The sequence below is a fragment of the Erythranthe guttata genome, chromosome 6 (genome assembly GCF_056151865.1).
Source record: "Erythranthe guttata isolate IM_541 chromosome 6, IM_541, whole genome shotgun sequence".
Lineage (NCBI taxonomy): Eukaryota > Viridiplantae > Streptophyta > Magnoliopsida > Lamiales > Phrymaceae > Erythranthe > Erythranthe guttata.
In genome coordinates, this window is record NC_142538.1 from 5,074,214 (window position 1) to 5,098,703 (window position 24,490).

The following is a 24,490-nucleotide window of genomic DNA, read 5'->3' on the forward strand; positions in this document are numbered from 1 at the left end:
AATATTATTATTAGTATTAGTATTAGTATTAGTATTAGTATTAGATTAGTATTAGTATAAGTATTAGTATTAGTGTTAGTATTAGTATTAGTGTTATAGCAATAGTATTAGGATTAATATTAGTATTAGTATTAGTATTAATATTAGTATTAGTATTAGTATTGGTATTGGTATCAGTATTGGTATTGGTATTAGTATTATTATTAGTATTAGTATTAGTATTAGTATGTGTATCGATATTGATTAGTATCAGTATTAGTATTGATATTAATTAGTATAAGTATTAGTATCAATATTAATATCAATATTGGTATCAGTATTGGTATCCATATTGGTATCGGTATTGATATCAGCATTGGTATCAATAAGGACGTATACATCTTATCTCTTTTGCAATATTTATAAGTTGTATTGTTGTTTGAGCAATTTGCATCACTAATTAAACGTCATTAGTTATAAACTTACAGGTTATTTGAATATCTATTTTGTTACTTCTCTCCTACCATGTTTGTTGTTAATTTAGTTATTTTGCAAAATATTGACATTGTGTAGTAGGTTGCATTCCTCGAACTAGAGTTATACCATATATTTTAAATGATTTCACTTAATCTTCATATCGTGTTTGCGCGCTTCACGTTTTCTTCTTTAGAATATTTAATTTAATCTCATATGTTAAAATTCTGAAATAAGAGATAAAGTTTATGGTTTTTTTTTTATTTTCTTCCATTTTGTTTATTTGAATTGCTATTGTTATAAAGAGATAGTCGTTTACATATTATTATTTTTCTCATTTTAAAACTGACATCCGTGCAACGCACGGGTGAAGAACTAGTTTTTCCCTAACTTTATTTATTTTTATTTAAAAATAAATAATTATTTTTCCACTTATGTAAGTTGTTGCTACGTAAATTGAAATTGAGCCAAAATAGCCCAATGATTGATTATTGTTGTGTCGGGGTTGCTCCTTGAATTAAATTCAATAGTATCATAAATAACCTTTTGAGATGCAAGCAATTTGAAATTGGCCGTTCATATTTATAATAAAAGAAAAAATGGACACTATTTTAAAATAAATTACCCCAATTTATTTAGATATTATTTATTATTATTATTATTATTAATATTTTAATATTTTTTTGTTGGCGTATATATGTGGCATTTTTTGGGATCAATTTTGTTAGCAAGTAGAGATGGATCCGACATGTGACAAAGTGAGTGGGCTTGCTTAATTGATAAGCCATAAAGTAGCAAATAAACTTTCTAGTTTTTTTGGTTTTTAGTGGAGGATCCGGTTCATGTCACTTCCTCCAAGATTCACTCTCTACTATTATTTATTATTATTATTATGGTAAATTACGGGCACCTCTGAACTATGATCAAATTACAAAACAATTCATTTTATTTGGATAATTATAACTAACCCACAATTCTGAATCGTCTTAAACGTCCACATTTGCAGTGTCAAATTTAGTGGAATCTTTTAGATTATGTTTTATATTTTTCATTTTGTACCCATTTTACTCCATTCGAGCTCCATAATTTGAAAAAATATGATCATAAGATGTGTCTCTTGGCTTGTAAATATCAGATTGTGGTGCATCAGAAACAGTATTTTTCCACAAAATAGAGTACATAAACTAGAGAACATTCGATAAAATCTAGAAAATTATGTTAAATTTGACATCATAAGGGTTGTCACAAGGGTTTCTTTACTCAAGAAATTTTCGCCCGTGCGGCCTGATTTGCCCACCAAATCAGTCAGCCTTCCTCTCGATTCTCTTCGTACAAAACGCACAAACACAAGTCTTTTAAGCCAACGTAAACGAAAACAAGAGTATGCAGCCGAAAACAATACACAAGCACGTTTACGGGCAATGCCCAACCTTTATATTAATTTCCCACAAAGGATACAAATGGGACTAAGGTGCACACACAAAATCCTCACTCAGAATGCCCACAATTGCAATCTGAACTCTCTAATGCTAGATGGGTCGGATTTGTGCACTCATAGCCAAATAAATACAAGGAAGAAGGTAGTTTTCACATAAAACTACCTAAGGACACATGGCAGCACTAATACTTGACACTTGGCTAACTATTACAAGTAATAAGGGGCAGTTTTTCGTGCTTTCCAGGCCTCAACCGCTCCGCAACTTCCCTCAAAACCGCCCACAAGGCTGGTTTTCGAGGCCCATCTTGATCGGACGCGCGCGCGCGCACCAAACGGCCCAAAACAGCCCGGCCGGTTGCTAGGCAGCCCATCTGCCTTGCCTTTTCCGCACGTTTTGCTTGCCTTGCCCGTCACTTGCTAGTTCTTTGCCCACACGGTCTTTAGCACGCCCGCACATCGAGCTGCCTTCCTTGACTTGCCAACCGGTCGTGTGCCAACTGCCCACACTTGTCAAGTCGTGGTCGATTTCCCTCGAACGTTCGTTTGCCCAAATTATCAGCCACATGCCGATTACTGCCCACGCTTATCCGCATTTGCTGCCGAGCAACGCCCGTGCCAGCCACTAGTACTTTCGATCACCGTTCCCACTTGAATCAAGCCATTCCTTGCTTTCTCGGACAAACACCCCAAATGCTTGCCCAACACTCGACCACTCATTGGCCGATTGTGTGGCTGTCTTGTGCCAATCCTCACTTGGCACCATTTCTCGGCCATGACTCGGCCACACTCGAGTCATTACCGATATCACCGACTAAGGGGGTAACAAGGGTGGACATGTAAAAAGACTCATAGTTGAGAGGGGTGGTTGTAATTACTCAAACAAGATGGGGTTTTTCGTAATTTCACCATATCTCAGGGAGGTGACCGTAATTTACTCATTATTATTATTATTATTATTATTATTATTATTATTATTATTATTATTATTATTATTATTATTATTATTATTATTATTATTATTATTATTATTATTATTATTATTATTATTATTATTATTATTATTATTATTATTATTATTATTTCAATAACAATAACCATTATCAAAGTAGTTTAAAGCTCATATATGAAGAGTAAGTGCATTATAAACAAATATATAATTATTACTATTGAATTGGTCATCCTTAATTTACATTTTCATTGAAAGATTTGAAGCTAAGAATTTAAATGTATACATACATATTTATATATAATAAGTTAGGGCATTTGTAAAATTTTTATAGTAAGAAAGAAAGTGTGTCCAAAAGCTAAGTGGCATTGCGTGTAATCCACAAATGACTGTGAGCATGTGAAGCTGACGTGGAAATGAAGCGGCAACACTAGAGAATTGATTTTCATATGTGGACGCAACTTTTTCTTAACATATTATTATTATTAAATTTTTTTTTTTAAATTTTTTTAATATTATTTCACACTCATATAATACACCTTTAGGGAACTTATTTTCCACCACTCATATTTCTTGATATTCAAGAACACCAATTAAAATATAGGTATATTCCTCTCCATTTTTAATTCTTGTTACTATTCCACGTGATCGAGTGTGAATTCGTAACACAAATGTATATCAATTTTTATTAGGTTCGCTTCAAGTGACTACCATTTTTCTTGTCAATAGATACAAAGAAATAAAACAGTAATTATCTCATTCCTCGCAAGATTGACAGATTGGTAAGAAGAGTGCACAATGTGAAAATATTTGAGTTTGATTCTCTTTTAGCTAATATTATCGGCCGAAGTCGTTGAATTTGTCTTGTTAGCTAGTCACGATGAAGAAGCAGTCTAGATAGACAAGAATCTTTTTGAGTACTATTTACATCCACGTGAGCTTGTATCGAGCCATGTGAATTCGTAACACAAGTACATATCACTTTCTCATTTGACTCAGATCGAATATGCTATCAAACTCGTCATAAAACAAACTTAGAATAATGCACATCTCTCGTGCTGTTTACAAACTACTCTACATAAGGGCGGAATTTATTCAGTGCACTTCGAGTGACTACCATTTTTCTTGTCAGTAAATAAAAAAAAATTCAAAACCGTAATTATTTCACTCCTCGCAAGATTGACTAATTGGTAAGGAAGGTACACGATGTCAAAAGATTTGAGTTTGATTCTCTTTAGCCAATGTTTTACACCGGCCTCGTCGAATTTGTCTTGCTAGTCACGATGAAGAAGCAATCGAGCCAGACAATACAAATAATTATTCGAATTCCATCAATTTTCTTTTATCCTTCTCTTTCTTTTTTTCGTGTAAAAGATATCCCAACATTGTAACACATGGGGAATGCATACATCTCCCACTGTGCCATCGAAAAGAAAGACATGAAAAATAATGATAGAAGAAAATTAACTCAATGGCAAAATTAAATAAAGTTTTTTTTTTCCTTTTTCTTTTCTCTTCGTTTTTTTGTCGTGTGGGCATGGGCCTGTCAAAATGGGCCCTGGGCTGATTGATATACTTGACTTTAGTGCTAAATAGTATTTATGTTCCATAATAACCGTTTATTTTTTTTAAAATATTTTTGTTATATATTATTAGTTATTTTTCTAATATTGTACTAGATGTAAAAAAAAAAATCATATTTTAACCTTATTTAATTGAACTCTAAGTATTAATTATCTCTTATTACGTCATTATATGATAAGGTTATTTTAATTTTTCTAATTCGTTTTTTTTTCTTCCTAAAATCAAGACATATTTATTTACATTCATAATATTTGTCCGAAACTGAAAAACGACAATTAACTAGGAATGGAAGAGCACTTACTATTAGGAGTGTGAATGAGTTGAGTCGGCTCGAGCTTTCTGACGAGCCGAGCTTGAGTTTTTTTTCTTGGTTGTTCATGAGCTCGGGGAGCCTACTTCTTATTTTTAATATATTAATATGAATTTAAATAATATAAAAATATAAAATATTATAATCATAATAATATAAAAAATACATATAAAATTTAAAATAATAATAATTTCAGTTCATTATTTATTTTTATTATAATATAAATATTTTTTAATAATAAAATAATAAATATAAATAAATAAATTAGAAAAAAAATCAAATGAGCTTGGGCTGGAGCTCAAACTCTTTAAAACTGGTTGAAGCTCGAGCTTGAGCCAAAAAAAAAAATATTCAACGAGCTTGAGCTCGAGCTCACCAAAACAGTCAGACTCGGTTCGAACTCGGGTCGTTTAGACACCGTACATACTAAGTTTGGACCAACAATAAATTATTAATTAATTAGAATTGTTGAAAGGGAAAAGACATGAAAAAAGGTCATTGGTGAACTAGTAAGTAGGCAAATTGACCTCTGCATGCTCCTCAAAGAGTTGTCCAAAGATTTAAAACAAAATAGTAAGTCACCATCATCAATTCATCATGCATGAATCACCAAACTTTGCAACATCTACTTTATTAGGTTGTTCTCAAGTGGCGCACATGCCATTTTCCCTTCAAAGTTTGGTCATTTTCATTTAATAATCCTTAAATCAATTTGTGCTCAATAATATATATATATATATATATATATATATATATATATATATATATATATATATATATATATATATATATATATATATATGACAGTCTATTTATTCATAAATGTTCCCGCAGTTCGATTATAGTTCGACCTACTCTGCGCCTCATACCATGGAATAATTGATATATGACTCGAGGCACCTCGAACCTCTGTCACGGGCTCGCGTGACAATTGTAATTGATATAAAGGCTAACTACACAACCCATTATTCAATTAATTGATTTCATAGAATTTAATCGTCCAACACTGTTTTTCGAATGTGAAAAAAAAGAGAGTATATTTTAACAACCAAACAAGGCACAAGTATAATAATACGTTAATATTTCCAAATTGCCAAAATAAACTAATAAACATGGATAATATAAAATAATAATGTTTAGGCATCGATTTGGTTGCCAATATATTGTTAATATGAGAATCCTTTTATTAATCTCATGTTTATTCTTCTACTATGCATGAATTAAAGATATACAATTCATGCACCAAAAAATATAAAATTAATAAACACGTGCAATGAATCAAAACCGTTGATATAAAGTTTGTAATGATGATCTCATTAGTCAGCTCATAATTACTAAACAAAGTTGATTAATTAGGGGTCAAATAATTAAGAATTTATGATAATAATAATAATAATTGCACTATTGGAATTTAATAATTTTTCTTTTTAATTTTAATTTTCAGCACTAATTTAGCAATAGGAAAAAAGTAATAATTCCTCTTTCTTTTGTACCTTTTGGTAAAATAATGTCAAAAGAAAGTCAACAGCACAGGACCAAATTCACTCACTCTCTCTCTCTCTCTCTCTCTCTGTGTCGCCTATAAATAAGGAGCGCACACCACAACCCCATAAAGGCTGCAGCTTTCCGACCTGTCAAAAGGTAGACAAAATAAAAAAAAAAATTAAAAAAAAAAAATTAAAAAAAAAAGAAAAATCGACGAACGTTTCATTCGGAGATCAAACCAATTTTCCTTTGCCGGAAAACCTATCCACACCACCACCATTTTCCTGCGCATCTTTGCTTCAATTACCGATTCCTAACATACACACTTCTGCGTGTGTGTATATATATATATATACACGTAGAAGTTTTGTGTGGATATATATATATATATATATATATATATATATATATATATATATATATGATGATATGATGGAACAGAAGCACGTGTTGCTGTCGGCATTGAGCGTAGGGGTAGGAGTGGGTCTAGGTCTGGTTTCCGGTTCCACGCTCGGCCGATGGACCGGCGCCGCCACTTCTGCGGCGGTCGCCGGCGGCGTATCCGCCGACGAATTGCAGCTGGAGCTTCTCAGATTGGTTGCAGATGCTAATAAGAACAAGGCTACTTTTGAGGACTTCCCATATTATCTCAGGTTAATTTAATTTACACAAAAAATAATTCATTTTTATCCAATTATTATTGAGGGCTTTTATTTTACTGTTACTGATTTCTTACAATTTTGTCTAACTTACCACCTCCGAAACCGGTTGAGCTATACCTATGCGGGCGATTTCTTACAATTTTATTCACTGGTTTTATATTCATAGAGCAAACTGTATATATATATTTATACATGTGTATATATATATATATATATATCATAGTAAAATGTACTAATAACAAATATAATTTTTGTTCTATCTTTTGACGAGCAGCGAAAGAACACGTGTGTTATTAACAAGTGCGGCATATGTTCATCTAAAACACTTAGATGTGTCCAAGCACACTCGGAATCTTTCTCCGGCGAGCCGAGCTATATTGCTCTCCGGGCCCGGAGGTAGCCGCTATATTTTATTTGTATTGCATATTTGTGTTTTAAATCTTATGTTTCCTGGTTTTTTCTTTTTTTTTTTTTTTTTTTTTTGTAATTGAATTTATTTAATTTTTTGTTTAATTTATAGAACTGTACCAGCAAATGCTTGCTAAGGCTCTAGCACATCACTTTGAAGCAAAGTTGCTAATCCTAGATGTAGCCGACTTTTCGTTTAAGGTGATCGATTATTTTTCATTTGTCGATTATGTTTTGATGTGTTTATCCCCTAGTTGCTGATTATTTTTTTTATTTTTTTTTTGTAAATATTTACGGTCAATAATCGACAGATGCAGAGCAAGTACGGTGGCTCCAAGAAAGACTCTGTAAGTCCCGTTTTTTAATACCAAAGAACCGTGACATTTTAGTTACTAAAATGAAGTATAGGGGAATATGTTGATTCTTAATTTTAATTTTGTAGTCTGTCGAACGATCTGTGTCGGAAGTAACGCTCGAACGAATGTCGAGCTTTCTCGGTTCCTTATCGATTCTTCCATCACAAGAAAATACCAAAGGTATGAATGCACTCATCCATGCTATATAGATACACTAAAGTTGCGTGTATATACTTACGAACTACTTTCGCGAAGGCACGGTATGGAGGCAAAGCAGTGAATCAGATGGTGCTGCTATAAGGTAGTTAGTGCTTTACATAAATCGAAATGCAGAAAAAAAAAATGCAAATTCAGATTAAATATCTAATTAACTCTCGATTGTGCTCCGTAAAAAAGGAATACAGAAGTCGTAAACGATAATTCTCTAAAAACTCGAAGAAGTTCATCCGTCTCGTCGGATATGAGCAGCATCACTGCCAAGTCATCATCCCTTTCAAATTCAGGTTTGCGCAGTCGTTTGAACAAAAAAAATACCGTGGTTAATTAATTACTTACTAATAATTTACTATTTTTTTTATATAATATTATTTATTTACTCCTTGTTAGCTCCTTCGAAACGGTTCAGCAGCTGGTCTTTCGACGAGAAAATTTTCATAGAGTCGGTTTACAGGGTAAAATTAATTGCCCGACATCGAATTAATTTTTATTCGATTTATTAATAAAACAAAAAAAAAAAAGAAAAACCGAAATGCCATTTGCAGGTGTTGGTTTCGATTTCTCAAACCGGTAGTATCATTCTATATATCCGAGATGTCGACAGGCTGTTCCTACACTCCACTAGACTATACAAACTGTTCGACAAAATGCTGAAGAAATTATCGGGACCGGTTCTAATTCTAGGTTCGAGGGTGTTAGAGCTTGCGGAAGATTCCGGAGGATTAAATAACCGAATCGCTCTTTTATTTCCTTATAGTGTTGAGATTAGGCCACCGGAAGACGAAACTCATCTGCTGAGCTGGAGGGCACAATTGGAAGAGGATTTGAAAAGGATCCAATTTCAGGACAACAAGAATCGCATTGCGGAGGTTCTTGCGGCAAACGATATCGAGTGTGATGATTTAGGATTGATTTGTCATGCCGACACTTTGGTTCTGTGTAGTTATATCGAGGAAATTGTGGTTTCTGCTATTTCGTTCCACTTGATGAATAACAATGATCTTGAGTACCGTAACGGAAAGCTCGTTATATCAGCTAACAGGTAATAAATAGTTTCTTTTCCGTTTAATGTTTAGGATTTTTTTTTCTTTTCGATTTTTTTTAACGATGTCTTTAAATTCGCTGCATTTCGGTGCAGCTTGTCGCATGGACTGAGTGCTTTTCAGGAGGGAAAAAGTGGCGGCAAAGATACACTTAAAGTTTGTACCTTTTTTTTTTTATTTTTTTCGGTTTTGTGTTGTCGTTCCGTTTGAATAAAAAAAATATTTTCGACCGATGTTAGGACACTGAAGGGAGAGAGAATGCTGGATTAAAACCCGAATCGAATACCGAAAACAAGAGTGAGACAGAAAAATTGATTTCTTCAATCTCGAAGCCTCCGGTAAGTTCGACAGATATTTATTTATGCTATGTTTTGGAATGAAGAAAATTAGAATGCAAAAGTATATGAAAATAAGGAATTCGAAAATCTATAGTATGTTTGGTTGCTAGCGTTTTACGCGTAGTTTTTATCACATTTTTCCCGAAATCATTTTACCTCGTAACCAAACATAAAATCTACTTTACTTAGGTGGTGTTTGCAAAAGTTTTTGAAAAGTGATCCCGAGAGTTTTGGCTCAAAATCACTTTTCAAATGTTTGCAATACCAACTTTTGCTTCTACTTCTCTTAAAATAATCTGCTTCAAGCTAAAACATAAAAAACACCCCTCGAGTAACTTCTTTCAAAATAAGTTGTTAAAAGTTGATTTTTCATGGGATTTGCTAACACCCCAAAGTTTTAGAAATTTGCACTTAGGTGGTGTTTGCAAAAGCTTATCTAAAAGCATAAGTTAGTAATTGTGAGTTAAGTTGATATTCCAGTGCTTAATTTTAAAAGTTGGGGTTGTTTGCAAAAAATCTGAAAAATTAATTTAAATAGAAAAAGCAGGTACATGGGTGCTTTTAAAATTACGGCTTAAAACAACTTATTTTAAGAAAAGCAAAAGCAAAAGTCGGTTTTGCAAACACCTAAAAACAGATCATGTGAGAAAAAAAGCTCATCATCTATTTTCAATAACTTTTGCAAACACCACCTTATCACCAACTTAACTCATAATCACCAACTTCTGCTTTTTTAAAAGCTTTTGCAAACACCACCTTAGTCCTTTCATCTCTCTACTCTACTCAGCATTTTCCTTGATCCAAACAGAGCCTTATCACATCATTCCTTCTCTATTACTACAGGAACCAACCCCCGACAACGAATTCGAGAAACGAATCCGGCCTGAAGTAATCCCACCGAACGAAATCGGAGTCACATTCTCCGACATCGGAGCTCTCGACGAGATCAAAGAATCACTACAAGAACTCGTAATGCTCCCACTTCGCCGCCCGGACCTATTCACCGGCGGCCTCCTCAAGCCATGCCGAGGCATACTCCTCTTCGGTCCACCTGGCACCGGAAAAACGATGCTCGCAAAGGCGATAGCCAACGAGGCGGGGGCCAGCTTCATAAACGTGTCCATGTCCACAATCACTTCGAAATGGTTCGGAGAAGACGAGAAAAACGTGCGGGCCCTCTTCACGCTAGCGGCAAAGGTTTCTCCAACTATAATATTTGTGGACGAGGTTGATAGTATGCTCGGCCAACGGACTAGAGTGGGCGAGCACGAGGCAATGCGGAAAATTAAAAATGAATTTATGTCGCATTGGGATGGGCTTTTGACAAAACCCGGCGAACGGATTCTTGTTCTCGCTGCAACGAATAGACCTTTTGATCTCGACGAAGCCATCATTAGGCGATTCGAGCGCAGGTAAAAATATATATATATTTTTTTTATTTTTTGAACTTTAATAGTTTTTTTCGACTATTAGTGAGGTTTGAATTTTTTTCTTTTTTTTTTTTTATGTTGAAACAGAATTATGGTGGATTTGCCTTCGGTGGAGAACAGAGAAACAATACTGAAAACTCTTTTGTCGAAAGAGAAAGCGGAAGATCTCGACTTTAAAGAGCTTGCAGCCATTACGGAAGGTTATAGTGGGAGTGATCTAAAGGTATGTCATCGTGTCTTACGAACTTGTAATAAAATCTAGATTTTTCGATTATTTTTTGTCGCTGACTTGTAACTATTGAAAGCAGAATTTGTGCATAACAGCAGCTTATCGACCGGTGAGAGAACTTATGCAGCAAGAAAGAGAGAGAGATAAGAAGGTGTATATATACATCTATATTTAATATTCATACAACCCATTTCGATTCCATGTTCCGTCAGTGATCACTTTTGTTGTCTACCTAGGAAAAGAAGCAGAAAGACGAAAGCTCGGAAGATTCTTCAGTTCTTAAAGAGGAGGCGAAAGAGGAGACGGTAATTACGCTAAGGCCCTTAAACATGGAAGATATGAGGCAGGCAAAGAATCAGGTAATAAGGCTCTTATCCTTAAAAACTATGTGCAAGAAAATTCAATTTTTTTTTTTTTTTTTTGTTTTTGTTTTACTATGTGTATTAGAAGTTAATTTTTTGCGTGTTTGAATTTTGCAGGTTGCTGCGAGTTTTGCTTCGGAGGGATCGATAATGGGGGAGCTAAAGCAATGGAACGATCTATACGGAGAAGGAGGTACGAGAAAGAAGCAGCAGCTATCCTACTTTCTCTAGAGCATCAGGATAAAAAAATCGATTGTTCGATTTTTGTTCTTTGCGAATGTGGGGATATTATTGCGAAAACGCGAAACTATTGGACGGAAATTATGAGTCGTGTTTTCGAGATTGGTGTTCTCTCGAGGTGCAAATTAAATGTTTGAGTAAAGGTTTGTTGAATTTGTTTGATTCATTATGGTATTGCATTTTTACATTGTGATTGTTTTTTTTTTTTTTTTTTTGTCAACCTACAGAAGGCTCTACTGATCAGCATCTTGTAAATTTTGAGTGCAGATTTTTAGTCAATTTGTTGCTTCAGTTTTTCCTATTCAAAATTTTGAGGTGAACATATTAATGGGGATTTGTATTTGCTATGATTTTGGAGAATGATTTATTAATGGGGAAGTGTTTGGTTTATTCATTTATTTTTAGGGTAAATTACTGCCACCACCCTGAGGTATGAACAAATTATAAAAAATCCCGTCTTGTTTGGGTAATTACAGTCATCCCCCTACTTTTTAATATTGGGTAAATTACACAACCACCCCTGAGGTATGGTCAAATTACGAAAATCCCCCTCTTGTTTGAATAATTACAACCACCCCTCAACTCCTAAAATTTAGTGGAATCTTCGAGATTTATATGGAATATTACCACTTTTGTACCCGTTTTATCTCATTCGAACTCTACATTTTAAAGCAAGATGATCATAATATATGTTGTTTGACTTGTATATATCAGATTGTGGTGCATCAGAAACTGTATTTTTACACAGAACGTACCAACTAGAGCACATTCCACGAAATCTAGATGATTATGTTGAATTTGACACCGTAGGGGTGGAGGTGTAAGAAAAAAACATAGTTGAGGGGTAGATGTAATTATCCAAATAAGAGGGGGCTTTCTTGTAAATTGACCATACCTCAGGGATGTGTTTGTATTTACCCTTTTAATATTTGTACATAAAATTTATGTAATTCGACTATTTACCAAATTAAATCGTTTATTCAGTTCGGTAAACGGTATGAAATGTTGGCGTATCGAAATTTCGGTTTGGATTTATCGATTTAACATCCCTAAATTTATCTCTAGAGAAGTATTTTCATAAGAAATACCTAATTGAGTGGGGTGGTTATAATTACTCAAATAAAAAGGGATTTTCGTAATTTAACCATAACTCAGAGATGGCCGTAATTGCCCTTTATTTTAACTACCCATGAAATCAATTTTTTTAGTCCAAGGACCAACGCAATACAACAACTATTCATTAATAATTATGTAATCACTAATTAATTAATTAATTAAAAAACCATTCACACCCACACCCACACCCATCTTGGACGTGATGATATTTTTCTGCTCCCACGGACCATATAAAAATAATGAAGAATAGGAAAATTGGGTAGTGATAACACAGATCTATTTATGAACAAATCCCTAAAGTTTATGTTTAATATAAAATTAGCTCGTAAAAGATTTAAAATTATGTCGGCAATCAAATCAAATGGGAATCATGTGCGGGTGACTTTATACAATACACTATATAAGATTTTTCAATACTATATTTAAGATATTTTAAAATCTTGTTGAATTTGATCGTTTCAGCACTGCTGGAGCAAATATAACCAGTTATGCATCATTAATGATTATCGGGCAAATTACCCACTCAACGATGTATTGTCTTACACATCCACCCTTGGTGGTTTAAATTTACCCAATGAAGGAAGGGTTTTTTTCATAAGACAATACATAATTGAGGGGAGGTTGTAATTACCCAAACATGAGGTATTTTTTCGTAATTCGAACTTACCTAAGAGGGTAGCCGTATTTTTCCAATAATTCTCATAAATGAAAAAACAGATAATAGGGAAACTTATCACACACTTTTCCGACTAACAATCCGACTATCAGTAGAAATTAGTTCAAAAATATAGTGGCAACGCAAAGTCAAAAATGCCTAACAGAATATCAATCCTTTTCAAATTACGAACCCAAATAGAGTGAAGAAACAAACTGGTCTAAACATGGGTTCTTTCAGACAAACTGAGTCGCAACACATTAAAGAAAACCCGACTGAGTAAAATCATAGGATCTAGAGGAACTTCTTGTCTTTCAATGGACCTTTAGGAATCTTACTTAGGACCTTGGCATCGAACACGGCATACTGCTTCTTTAGCTCTGCCTCAGCTTTCTCAGCAAAAGCATCAATCTGGTCATCATACTTTTCGTACAGCAGAGGCACCGTGTGCAACAAAACGAAGCCTGTTTGTTCATAGTGAAAAAACGAGCAATTAGGAAATGCAAATGAATACAAAATCAAGCAACATTTTGTGAAGATAAAAGTTAGCTGTTGTTACTTACATATATAAAACAAGGTCAGGAAGTTGAAGCAGCTCCCCAGCATGGAAAGAACCCAAAGGCCAGCAATCACCTATAAAGCCAAAAATGCAATATTCAAGTAAGTAAAGAACATCTAAAAAAAATCAATATGCCAAAGAGCAATTTCAGGTATTATATATATCAATTTCAAATCCCTGGTCATGGCATGAAGCAACAAATAATAATAGAAAATCGAGATAATCTAGGAAGATTGACATACAGCAAGGAATTTCTTTAGATCTTTCCCTGATACAATATCTCGAAGGATGGCGAAAGCTCTGTTGAATTCAATCCTAAGGGCGTTAGCGACACCTATCACAATATCCTCGCGAACAACAACTTCTGGGATCTTAGGGGGAGATCTGAGAAGCACAAGAGAAAGTAAGATTGCATGTTCAAAAATTCAAAAAAAAAAAAAAGAAAGGGAAATTTGTAGATCAGTCACGAAGTAATACTTGTTAATAAAGCTGGATGCATTTGACCACAGAAAGATGATTGCAAGACCAAGAATCAGGATATGGCACACTAGTGAAAGGAGATGGTATTCAATCAGTTCAAAAAGCACCCAAATTGCAGTGGCGAAACCAAGCACGCCAGCAGAAACTTTCTTGTCCCTCCATAGGAAAATGTCAGCAGCTGCAAGAGAATCATCCTTGTTAGATAATACAAAAAGAAGCATGCGCTACATTTGAATAAGAATGAAAATATGTATGATTGGCAACTCGATTCCATATTATTATTGCCTGAGACCAAAAGGGATTCTAAAGATACATAGCACAGATAGAATCTATAACAGACTACATTCACAATTTTAGGTCAAACACATATGCACAATAAGCATCAGCTAGTCAAAATGGCATCATTCGCTTCTATTTGAAGCGGCCCAATCACGATCAAATGAAAATCTGATTTCAGTAAAAAAGAATAGATTCGTATTGGTGCAAAAAAGAGCATTAGATATATGCCATCACTGATATATAACAACCGAAAACACTCGCAATAAACGTAAGCCAAAGTAAAACAAAGCTAGCAGATCAATCACTCTCAAATCTCAATACAACTTTAAGGAACAATAAGTGTAAACCAAACGAAACTATAACCCCGTCACTGTTCTAAAACAAATGAAAAAACATCAGCACTCCCATTCTTTATCGAAATTTCATATTCACTTGAAGAAAAAAAAAAAATCAATGTTGTCCTGTAAGCCCTTAATTGATTCACATCTAATTACCATTAAGTGAATATAACATTTCATTTCTTACAAGTTCAAATACCATTACAAATACAAAATATGAGAAGTAGTGGATTTAAACCCTGGCATTTGATTATAAATGCCAGAGCAATGCATATAAGCATATCTACAATTAAATCAACAGAAACAAAAATCATAATCAACCTTATCATCACCAACAAACCAATACCACATCTAATTCGAATATCACATTTTTTATAATTTATTTATTTATAATTACCAAAGTATTGCTGGAAAAAAAAAAAACAAGCGCAGTTTTAAGCAATTCCGCACTAACACAACCACCACATCTAAACACATCCATCACAAATACACATTCATATATCCTCAAAATCAAAGAGCAGTTAAAAAAATAAAAAACAATCTAGAATATTCAGAATAAAGTGGCGTACGTTTTCCACCGCCGAGAACCTTGTGTACGGGCTGTTCGCGGCCGAAGAGGCGGTAGATCTTGGCCTTCGCGGAAGAAGCGGCCGATTTGATGCCCTTGTCGTCGTCGTCGGAATCGGAGGAAGACGAATCGGAGCCGTGAAACTTCTCCGTGATTTTGTCGATCAGAGATTCAGCAGCCGATTCATGCTTCTCGTGCTCGCTAGCATTGTCGGCCATCGATTCAGTAATTCCGATCTCAGTCGCCGCCGTACGTTAACTATTGAGATGTTCGGCGCTTTTCCTTTTCGTTTATTTAATTTATTATTTCTTTCTGCAATGCGTTATATGGGAAATGGGAAGCAGAGTGATATTTAAACTGTGGTAGGAGGTTCGGAATTTCCAGGCCTGAGGTTAGGAGTGACGGAGATCGAGAAAATCTGAGCCCAATGGGGTTGGAAGATTAACGGACGTTATAGGACGTTAGGTTAGAGATTGGCAGCTGTAACATTATTTTGAAATTTTTGTAATTTGTATAGCGCTGCTTAATTGAATTATTATAATTGAAAAATATGTATCCAAGTAAATTGGGAAATATTATAATTTGAATTATAATAATTGAATATTGATAATCCTGTATTAAAGAAACAAGACTAAAACTTTGATGGGTTTTGCTTCATTTTATTTCTCTTGACATACACTCTCGTATAATATTTTGAAGACCATATATAAATTTATATTTTCGTATAATAATTTGCAGATCATAAGAGAGACGTAAATCGCACTAGATTAATCATGTATGATGAATTTGACCTACTGACCATTGATAACGGGATTTAAACCTAGATCACGGGATGCCTCGCTTCCTTTTGAATCAGACAAAATGTTGTATAATAAGATTAATCAAGATAAAATTAATAATCTAATGAAAACTCAATTATTTTATAGAACCTCGGGATCCAACAAAAAAGCTCCTTAAATGCAAAATAAATCGTGATAACTTAATATTTATAGATCGACACGACAAGTTATTGGAATACCAAACATCAAACAAAGTCTAATTATTTGTTAATAATGACTAATTTCCCCAACCAAACCAGTCATAGTACTATGATCCGAAGAGAGACAAATCCCTTATATTGCATTCGACGGCCTTATATTTTATTCTAATTGTTACAAATCCTCGCTATTGTTTCATAAGCAAAAATTCTTATATAATTTAATTTTTTTTACCCTACAAAAACTCACTATCTTTGGCTAATATTTCAATCACAGAGAATTTTAACAATTCAAAATAACAAATTGTGTATTTCATATAAATAAATTGTAGACCAAACAAAAAATCCTACTTCTATCACCTCACCCTAAAATTCTGATAACTTGTCATTACAAACAAACTCATGTTTATAATCAAAAGGTTGCACAGTAATGCCTCGTTTGATTGCCAAAATAAAATTAATCAACATAAAATTAAATAATTTAATAAAAACTCAATTATTATAAGTTGTGATTACAAACAAAAACACAATTACATTTGATCAGAAGTCTCCTTCACCTCAACCCCAAACTACATGATTCCAATACTCATAATAGAACTAGAAAAATGACATCTTATAATTAAAAATAATTAAAAAAAAAACAATATATATTATAAAATTACCTTTTGATAATTGATGTATGTGGAAGAAAATTGGAAGAGTTTAGACAAGTAAAAAGTGGAATTCCCTTTAGAAGTTGAAGCCATTTCAAAAGAGAATTCTCCTTCTTCCTCTTAAGTTTTTTGGTTGAATAATTTGTCTTCTTTTGGAGTTTAGGTAGTTATGTGTGTTGGAGTTGTATATATAAGAGAGCACATCCTAAAGAATATGCTTTTTGAGAGCATTTTTTTTATTGTAAATTACGGAAAAAACCTCTCATGTTTGAGTAGTTACAACCATCCCCCAACTATGAGTCTTCTTACACGTCCACCCTTATGATGTTTAAATTCAACATAATCTTCTAGATTTCATGGAATTGTTCTCTAGTTTGTACTCGTTTTGCGCAAAAATACAGTTTCTGATAACAAAAAAATTGACATTTACAAGCCAATAGACACATCTTATGATCATCTTATTTCAAAATGTGGAACTCGAATGGGGGTAAAATGGGTACAAATTGAAGAATATTCCACATAATCTAGAAGATTCCACTAAACTTGACACTGCAAAGGGTGGACATGTAACACGATTCATAGTTAATAGTTGGTTGTAATTATCCAAACATGAGGGTTTTTTTGATAATTTATCCATACCTCAGGGCCGGGCGTAATTTACCTTTATTTTTATTATTTTTAAAACAAAGCATCTTAAGTGCATGACTCACTATTTGCTGTCTTTCAGTATTCAACTGCAACAATCTTGATTCCTTTTTTATTTTATTTTTTTCTGAGTACACTTATTGAATCTCTTACTAAAAGTACGAGGATTAAACATAATTAATAATTAATAAATATGTGTAATAATTTAATAATTGTGGGAGATCTGATATCATGCATAGTAGTAGTAGTCCTAGTCCAGGCCCAATTCAACTCTATGAGCTGTTCATACCCACATCTGTTGTGCATTATATATTGTCCAGCCCACTCATGAAGCCCTTTTATGCAATTATTTAAAATACATTTTGGACAAATTTTTTTTTTAATTATTAAAATTTACAATTGGGACGGTTTGATGAAAGCATTGAGGTAAAATTTATATATTTGTAATATACAAGTTTGATTACTAGTCTCAATCACTGTACCATAAAACATAAAAATAAAAAAGGTAAAGTAGTCATTTTATTTTCCAGTTCCACTTACATAGCCGACATAAATTGCATTATTGCACAATCAATAACATAATTAAAACAGTATCAATAATAATTTGGGTAATAAGAATTAATAATATTTAATTAAACTTAATGTCAAGCTTTCATAGCTCAGTTGGTTAGAGCACCCGTTTAGTAAGCGGGAGGTCTTGAGTTCAACTCTCAATGAAAGCAAATTTATAAAGAATTTCCTCTCAATAATTAAATTTTGCCGAATTTTCTTGTGTTTATTTTTTTTTTTAATTTTTTTTTAAATCAACATAATATTTAGTTCATCATTCAATTTTTTTTTAAATCAACATAATATTTAGTTCATCATTCAAAATCTCGGCCCCTTGACAATTTCAGAAAAAAAAAATCAAATCTATAAATATTCAGTTCATCATTCAAAATCTCGGCCCCCTTGACAAATTAAAAAAAAAATCAACCCTATAAATATTTAGTTCATCATTCAAAATATCGGCCCCCATAATTTAATACAATTTTAAGAAAAAAAATCAACCCCATGAATATTTATTTCATCATTCAAAAACTCGGCCCCCATAATAAAATATATGTTGAATTTTCTTGTGCAATATTTTTAACAAGGTTTCCTTGATTTTTTTTTCGTAAAAATCAACCCCATAATATTCACTTCATCATTCAAAATCTCGGCTCCCATTATACAATATTTCGAATTTTATTTCACAATACTTTTAACGAGCCCCCGCTAACATTTAAAAAAATATATCAACCCCATAAATATTTAGTTCATGATTCAAAATATTGCCCCCCATAATAACTATTCCTAATTCCGCCTTAAAACATATCAATGCCATAAATATTTAGTTCATCGTACATAATCTCGACCCCCACAATAAAATATCCATGTATCCGCCTCTAGATGAATGCATAGTGTTTGTGAATTGTTTGCATTCATATTTATGGAAACTAAAATTTACCTCCAATATAACTATTTATTCAACATCTAGTTTCCGGTTAATACTATATTATATCAGGTAGATCTTTATTATTCATAAGCACACAAAACACATACATCCCACATTGATGTCTATAGATAGATCAACGGTATAAATCCACACAATGCAACATTCACCAGATGTAGCATAAAAAATAACCTTAATTTCCAAACACCTATATTTTTCCCCATGAAACGTCACTTTTTATTAAAGGACAGTCTTTGTATCTATTAATTTATCTTCAAATTTAATGGTGAAATAAGAATTGGAAGGATGAAAATGAAGTAAAATAAAACCTCATGAATAAAATTCAAATTGAACGCAAAGATCAAGGGTAATTTTGAAATTTTGCATAAGGGGTGGATTAAGTGCTGTTTTACCCTAAATTTGATCCTACGTACTTTTGCTTTTGGAGTGTTAAAAATTATGAAATGATGACCGTTCCAAGCTAAAGATAGATAGGAAGTCAAACCTTTAACTGCCCAATCAATTCCAGAGTGTTGACTCTTGACTCTGACCGGTTCGCGTGCCCCCCATCTCGGCCAAAGCCTACCCCCTCCCCTCCGATCAGTCACATTTTTTTACTACCAAAAGACTGCCAAAAAGCAAACCCTAACAAATACACCTTCTCTTTCTTCGTTTCTCTTTTTGGCTCTTTTCCTTTTTTTACTTTCTTTTTGGAATTTTCTTGTCATCATTTTACCTCTCATTTTTTTTTAATTAGGAAAAAAGAAAATCAGTTTCAATATATATATGTTTGATTAGTGAGATGGTTTCTATAATTTCCACCATATGGTTAGGTTTGGGCCATGGTTCTGATACCACCGTTAGAGATCCATGGACACAAACTCCACATTGGTATGATATTATTCAAATTGGGTCGAGTTCAATTGGTTTTTGCTCTTGGGTTTTCCCAAATGGCCCAAACCAATAAAGTTGCTATTTGTTCCTTATAAATTAGTGATCTTTCCCATATTAAAATTGATGTAGGACATTGTTTGCACCTCAACATTTCTTTCACTGAATCTATGAATGTAATTGATTTTTTCTTGTGTTTTGATTCATTCTAACAAGACTAAAATATAGCATATAATACATACTATAATCTGTACATCTATAAATGCACTTCAGCTCCCCTCGAACCGTGCGTGCATTCAATATTTCTTCAATTCTAGATTCAACATTTCTTCGATTCTAGATGCTGCAACTACTTCAAATCACCACCGTTTGATCTCAACTCTTCCTTGAACAATCACACGTTCAATAATCGAAGTCTTCAATCACATATTGACATATAAAAAATATAGAAAAATCGTGTACGCTAGCATTAACACCACCTTTGGAATTTTTTTAATGCATTCAGGCACTCCGAGCTTAAACATTATAATTCCGATGTTGGACCGTACCCTATGAAATTAGCCTAGTGAAAGAGTGTGTATAAATTATAATACATACAAATATGAAATATATTGTATATGCTAAAGTTGGTTTGGGACCATCTCTCACATAGTCGTTCAATTCAAAGGCCTGTGTGGTCTGAGTTGTGCACCAGAAAATAAATTCAGTCTATACTCTACACTCTGCTAAAAGGACTCTCTCCTCTGAACCTAAAGCACTGTTTGGCCGCCATCCTTTTCATCCCGTATATTATACTTTTATTTACATTTATCACGTGCCTCACGTGACCGTCCTTCTCTGTTGCGCCAAACACCCCCTTAGCTAATAGTATATAGTCTTCAATCTTCAGCTCTGCATGTTCAACACCCACAGTAGCCTTTCATTTTCCCGATTATCTCTAACCCTAATGGAAGCGCTTGGCATCCTCAAATTCTGGCGAAATGCAGCCGACGACGGCGGCGGCGGCGACGAGGCCTCGTTTTTCGATTTGGTTATTAAATCGCCCGACGGTGCCGCCGCTGGACGAGGTGGCGGAGTCGCGAAGAAGGATTTGGAGTTTATCGAATCTCCGACGGATGTTTTTCCGACGAAGAATTTGTCGCCGGTTACTCCCTTGCCGTCGGCGACAAAGTTCAAAGTATTCATATTAGGTTTCCGGAAATTGTCGAAATGCGAGAAAACAGAGTCCAACGGCGAGTTGACGGGGATCAGTCCGGCCAATCCGATTCCAAAGTGTGCGAAAACGGCGGCCGCTTCTACATTGGGAAGAGACGACAGTTTGAGAAGTCACCTGCTGAAAGAAGCTTCCGATTGCGTAGCTTCACCGGAAAATTCGCCGCCGGAGGAATCCGTTCCCAAGTATCTGAAGCTGTTTAAACCTCTGTTACACTCGAAGGTCTGGAAGAGGCAGAATGAGAAGGCGAAGTCCACGGCTTCCTCAACGGCGCCGTCTTCTACTCCGGCGAAGGCGCGTGCGCATTCATCGCCGAGAAATTCCTCCGACGGCGGCGGCAGGGCGGGGGGGTTTAAGATCGTAGCGAAGCATTTGGGAAAAAGTCGATCGGCGCCGTCGGTAATCGTGGCGGCACCGCCTATCCGTCGGAGAGACGATTTGCTGATGGAACAGCAGGATGGAATCCGGAGCGCAGTTCTCTATTGCAAAAAATCCTACAACTCTTCACCTGGCAAAGGTACGATTTCTCCCCAAAATTTTCTGATATGTGAATTTGAATTTAAATTTAAATCCTCGCTTAACATAATTAACTTATTAAATTCCACTGTTTCTTTCATTCTGTAATTTGTTATCAGAATTTTCACCATTGTTTCGATCTTCGACTGATGATGCTTCGCACTTGAAATTGGGACAAGAGCCAAAGAGATGTAGCATTTGAATTAGAAAAGAAAATAGGTTTTTACTTTTTAAGATCATCTTTTTTAAATCTGAAAATTAGTGTGAAATGTGAATGCCCAATGAGTTTTGAAGAAATTTTCCCAAGCAAGAGAAGTGTTGGTTTACTTTCCGGACTGTTAATTTCTAGAGAGATAAACTGATCTTATGCCTTAATCTATATTCTATAGTGCAATTTTATTATACAGCATCCGATGAAATTCAACGAGTTGAACATCGAAAAACCCAACCGATTTACACCTCTATAGTGGTTCGTCGGAGCCACTAACAAGAAACTATGCTCCCGAGTGTGCGCGCATTATTTGTACTTCTAACGTCAAAGGTGAAGAAGACTCGAAGAGACCCCTTAATATCTAGAGGTTGCAAGATTGGATCGATTTCGTTCAACGTTATTCTTTTATAGAATATGTAATTTAAAAATTACCATAGGGTGCTTCATTATCCAACGAGATATATACATATGTAATATTTCAAATAATTATATTATTTGATGAATGGGTCTTTCAGTTGTCGTACATAACAATTTGCTTCAAATGAAAAACACTTAGTTGTTTGTCGAGAAGAATCGAAATTATGAAAAACGAAATGTCTAATGAGGCATGGTGAAACAATTCCCTTAAGACAATAGTAATAGGTTGTCAAAGGTGAAAAATAGTCTTTAACGGTAGTCTCCCAAATACAATAACAAATGTTTGAATCTTGCACAAATATCAAACCCATGGTAACTTTTATCAACGAAACGGAAATTTGACAAAGAAAAACTATATATGAACTACGCTTAAAAAGTACTTAGTTGGCCAAATCTAAATACCGACCGTAGAAATTCATTCGTAAAGGGTTGCAATAATTTGAAGAAAAATAGATATACATCTTGTAATTTCCCAACGTTCACTATGCAATTCAATATATCTATTTTGAAGACAATTTCTATCAAGTTATTTTATAATTTTCTAAGAATGTAAATGTATGTAAGGAATCTCCATCTTCTCGTATTGAAATTCCTGGCTGCCCATTGCTTCAGTTGTTGGATCTCCCCTAGGTATTTCTTTTTCCTCAGAGTAATTCTTACAAACACTTGGTGTGCACATCGATGAACATGCGGAAATCGGCTGGAATCATCGTTAATACTTACCACGCGCTAGAATTCAGAGCTATGGAACAGAGGTGTGGTTCGGCGTGCCGATGATTGGTTGGCCGCTGTACGCGGAGCAGAGGGTTAATCGAGTTTTCATGGTGGAGGAGATGAAGGTGGCGCTGCCGCTGGAGGAGGAGGCGGAGGACGGGTTCGTGACGGCGGCTGAGTTGGAGAAGAGAGTGAGGGAGCTGATGGACTCGAAGACTGGGACAGAGGTGAGACGCCGGGTAACGGAGATGAAACACTCCGCCGCCGCCGCGGTGGCAAAGGGTGGATCTACGGCGGCGCCGGGAATTGTGTCGTGAATGGTCGGCCAGTGAAGCAGCTTGCAAAGTGCGGACACGCCGGTGGTGTTGCAGAAGTAAGTTGGTATACCGAAGCTTGTACAAACCTCGAAAGCGGGATTGCAGAAAACATCGATGATGATTGCTTTGATGTTTGATTCCTTGGATATCTCTTCAATGGCGTCTCGAAGGATCGGGTTGTTGAGGCGTGGGATTTCGAAGAAGAGTTCGAAGGGATCGGAGTTTGGTGGAAGAGCTGGGGTAGGAAGGAGGCGGTAATTGACGGCAGGCGCGGCGGCGGCAGCAGCGGAGGAAGCTGCTGCGGCAGTGCTGAGCAGGACGACGGAGATGGAAGGGTGGTGTTTGCCGATTGCAACCGACATAGGTAACATGGTATTCAAATGCTCCGCCGAGGCGTAAACAAGTATGGTTTCTGCCATTGATGATACCTTGAGGACTGAAAATGTTTAAGACTAAGAGGAGTGATATTTTGCTTTTGCATGCAATCGGAGTCAATTTATTGTTGGGAAAATTCATTTTTCACCCCTGAACTATTTGGGTTGTGCCAAAACCCCCCTTGAAGTAGAAACATAACAAAAAAGTCCATGTCTTGGTCGATGTTATAAACATTAGGATAAATTGCGACCATCCACCCTTGAAGGTAAGGTCAAATTACGAAAAAATATCTCATGTGTGGGTAGTTACTGTTGGATCATTAATCCAACGTTGGACTTATATGTGAAATATTATGTGTTGCAAGACTGTCACGTAAGGTTAAGTCCGTTAAAGTGATCGACTAAAGTTTATCTGGATTGGGCTTTAATGTGTCTAATAGGGTGTGGGCCTTTAATGTGTAGAGACATTAGGGTAATTTTATTATAGTGATGGGCTAAAATAAAATTACACAAGATAGCCCATTAGGTTATCTATATATATTGGTCATGGTCCCCGGGTCACATGTACGAATTCCATTCTCTATGTATTCCATC

The 24,490-nt window shown here is 34.8% G+C and overlaps 3 protein-coding genes and 1 non-coding gene across 4 annotated transcripts; 3 read left to right on the forward strand and 1 right to left on the reverse strand.

Moving 5' to 3' along the window:
* Positions 1 to 6,308: 6,308 nt before the first annotated feature.
* On the forward strand, positions 6,309 to 11,898 carry LOC105977836 (uncharacterized). Its single transcript, XM_013003213.2, has 16 exons — positions 6,309 to 6,869; positions 7,153 to 7,274; positions 7,399 to 7,487; positions 7,598 to 7,633; positions 7,729 to 7,822; positions 7,898 to 7,943; positions 8,039 to 8,145; positions 8,249 to 8,313; positions 8,404 to 8,900; positions 8,997 to 9,057; positions 9,141 to 9,239; positions 10,083 to 10,651; positions 10,757 to 10,892; positions 10,978 to 11,049; positions 11,135 to 11,257; positions 11,378 to 11,898. The coding sequence occupies exons 1-16, from the start codon at positions 6,646 to 6,648 to the stop codon at positions 11,489 to 11,491; spliced, it is 2,454 nt and encodes an 817-aa protein (XP_012858667.2). The 5' UTR covers positions 6,309 to 6,645; the 3' UTR covers positions 11,492 to 11,898.
* A 1,459-nt stretch (positions 11,899 to 13,357) lies between these two features.
* LOC105977847 (reticulon-like protein B2) lies at positions 13,358 to 15,908 on the reverse strand. Its single transcript, XM_013003229.2, has 5 exons — positions 15,497 to 15,908; positions 14,308 to 14,488; positions 14,073 to 14,214; positions 13,835 to 13,904; positions 13,358 to 13,735 (listed from the first exon to the last, which is right to left on the reverse strand). Exons 1-5 carry the CDS (start codon positions 15,711 to 15,713, stop codon positions 13,566 to 13,568), a joined length of 780 nt encoding a protein of 259 aa, XP_012858683.1. The 5' UTR covers positions 15,714 to 15,908; the 3' UTR covers positions 13,358 to 13,565.
* Positions 15,909 to 18,417: 2,509 nt separating this feature from the next.
* Positions 18,418 to 18,491, forward strand: TRNAT-AGU (transfer RNA threonine (anticodon AGU)). Its single transcript has one exon. It is a non-coding gene; the product is annotated as a tRNA-Thr (tRNA).
* A 2,294-nt stretch (positions 18,492 to 20,785) lies between these two features.
* On the forward strand, positions 20,786 to 22,623 carry LOC105977446 (uncharacterized). Its single transcript, XM_088819621.1, has one exon. It carries the CDS (start codon positions 21,030 to 21,032, stop codon positions 21,969 to 21,971), a length of 942 nt encoding a protein of 313 aa, XP_088675747.1. The 5' UTR covers positions 20,786 to 21,029; the 3' UTR covers positions 21,972 to 22,623.
* Positions 22,624 to 24,490: the final 1,867 nt, after the last annotated feature.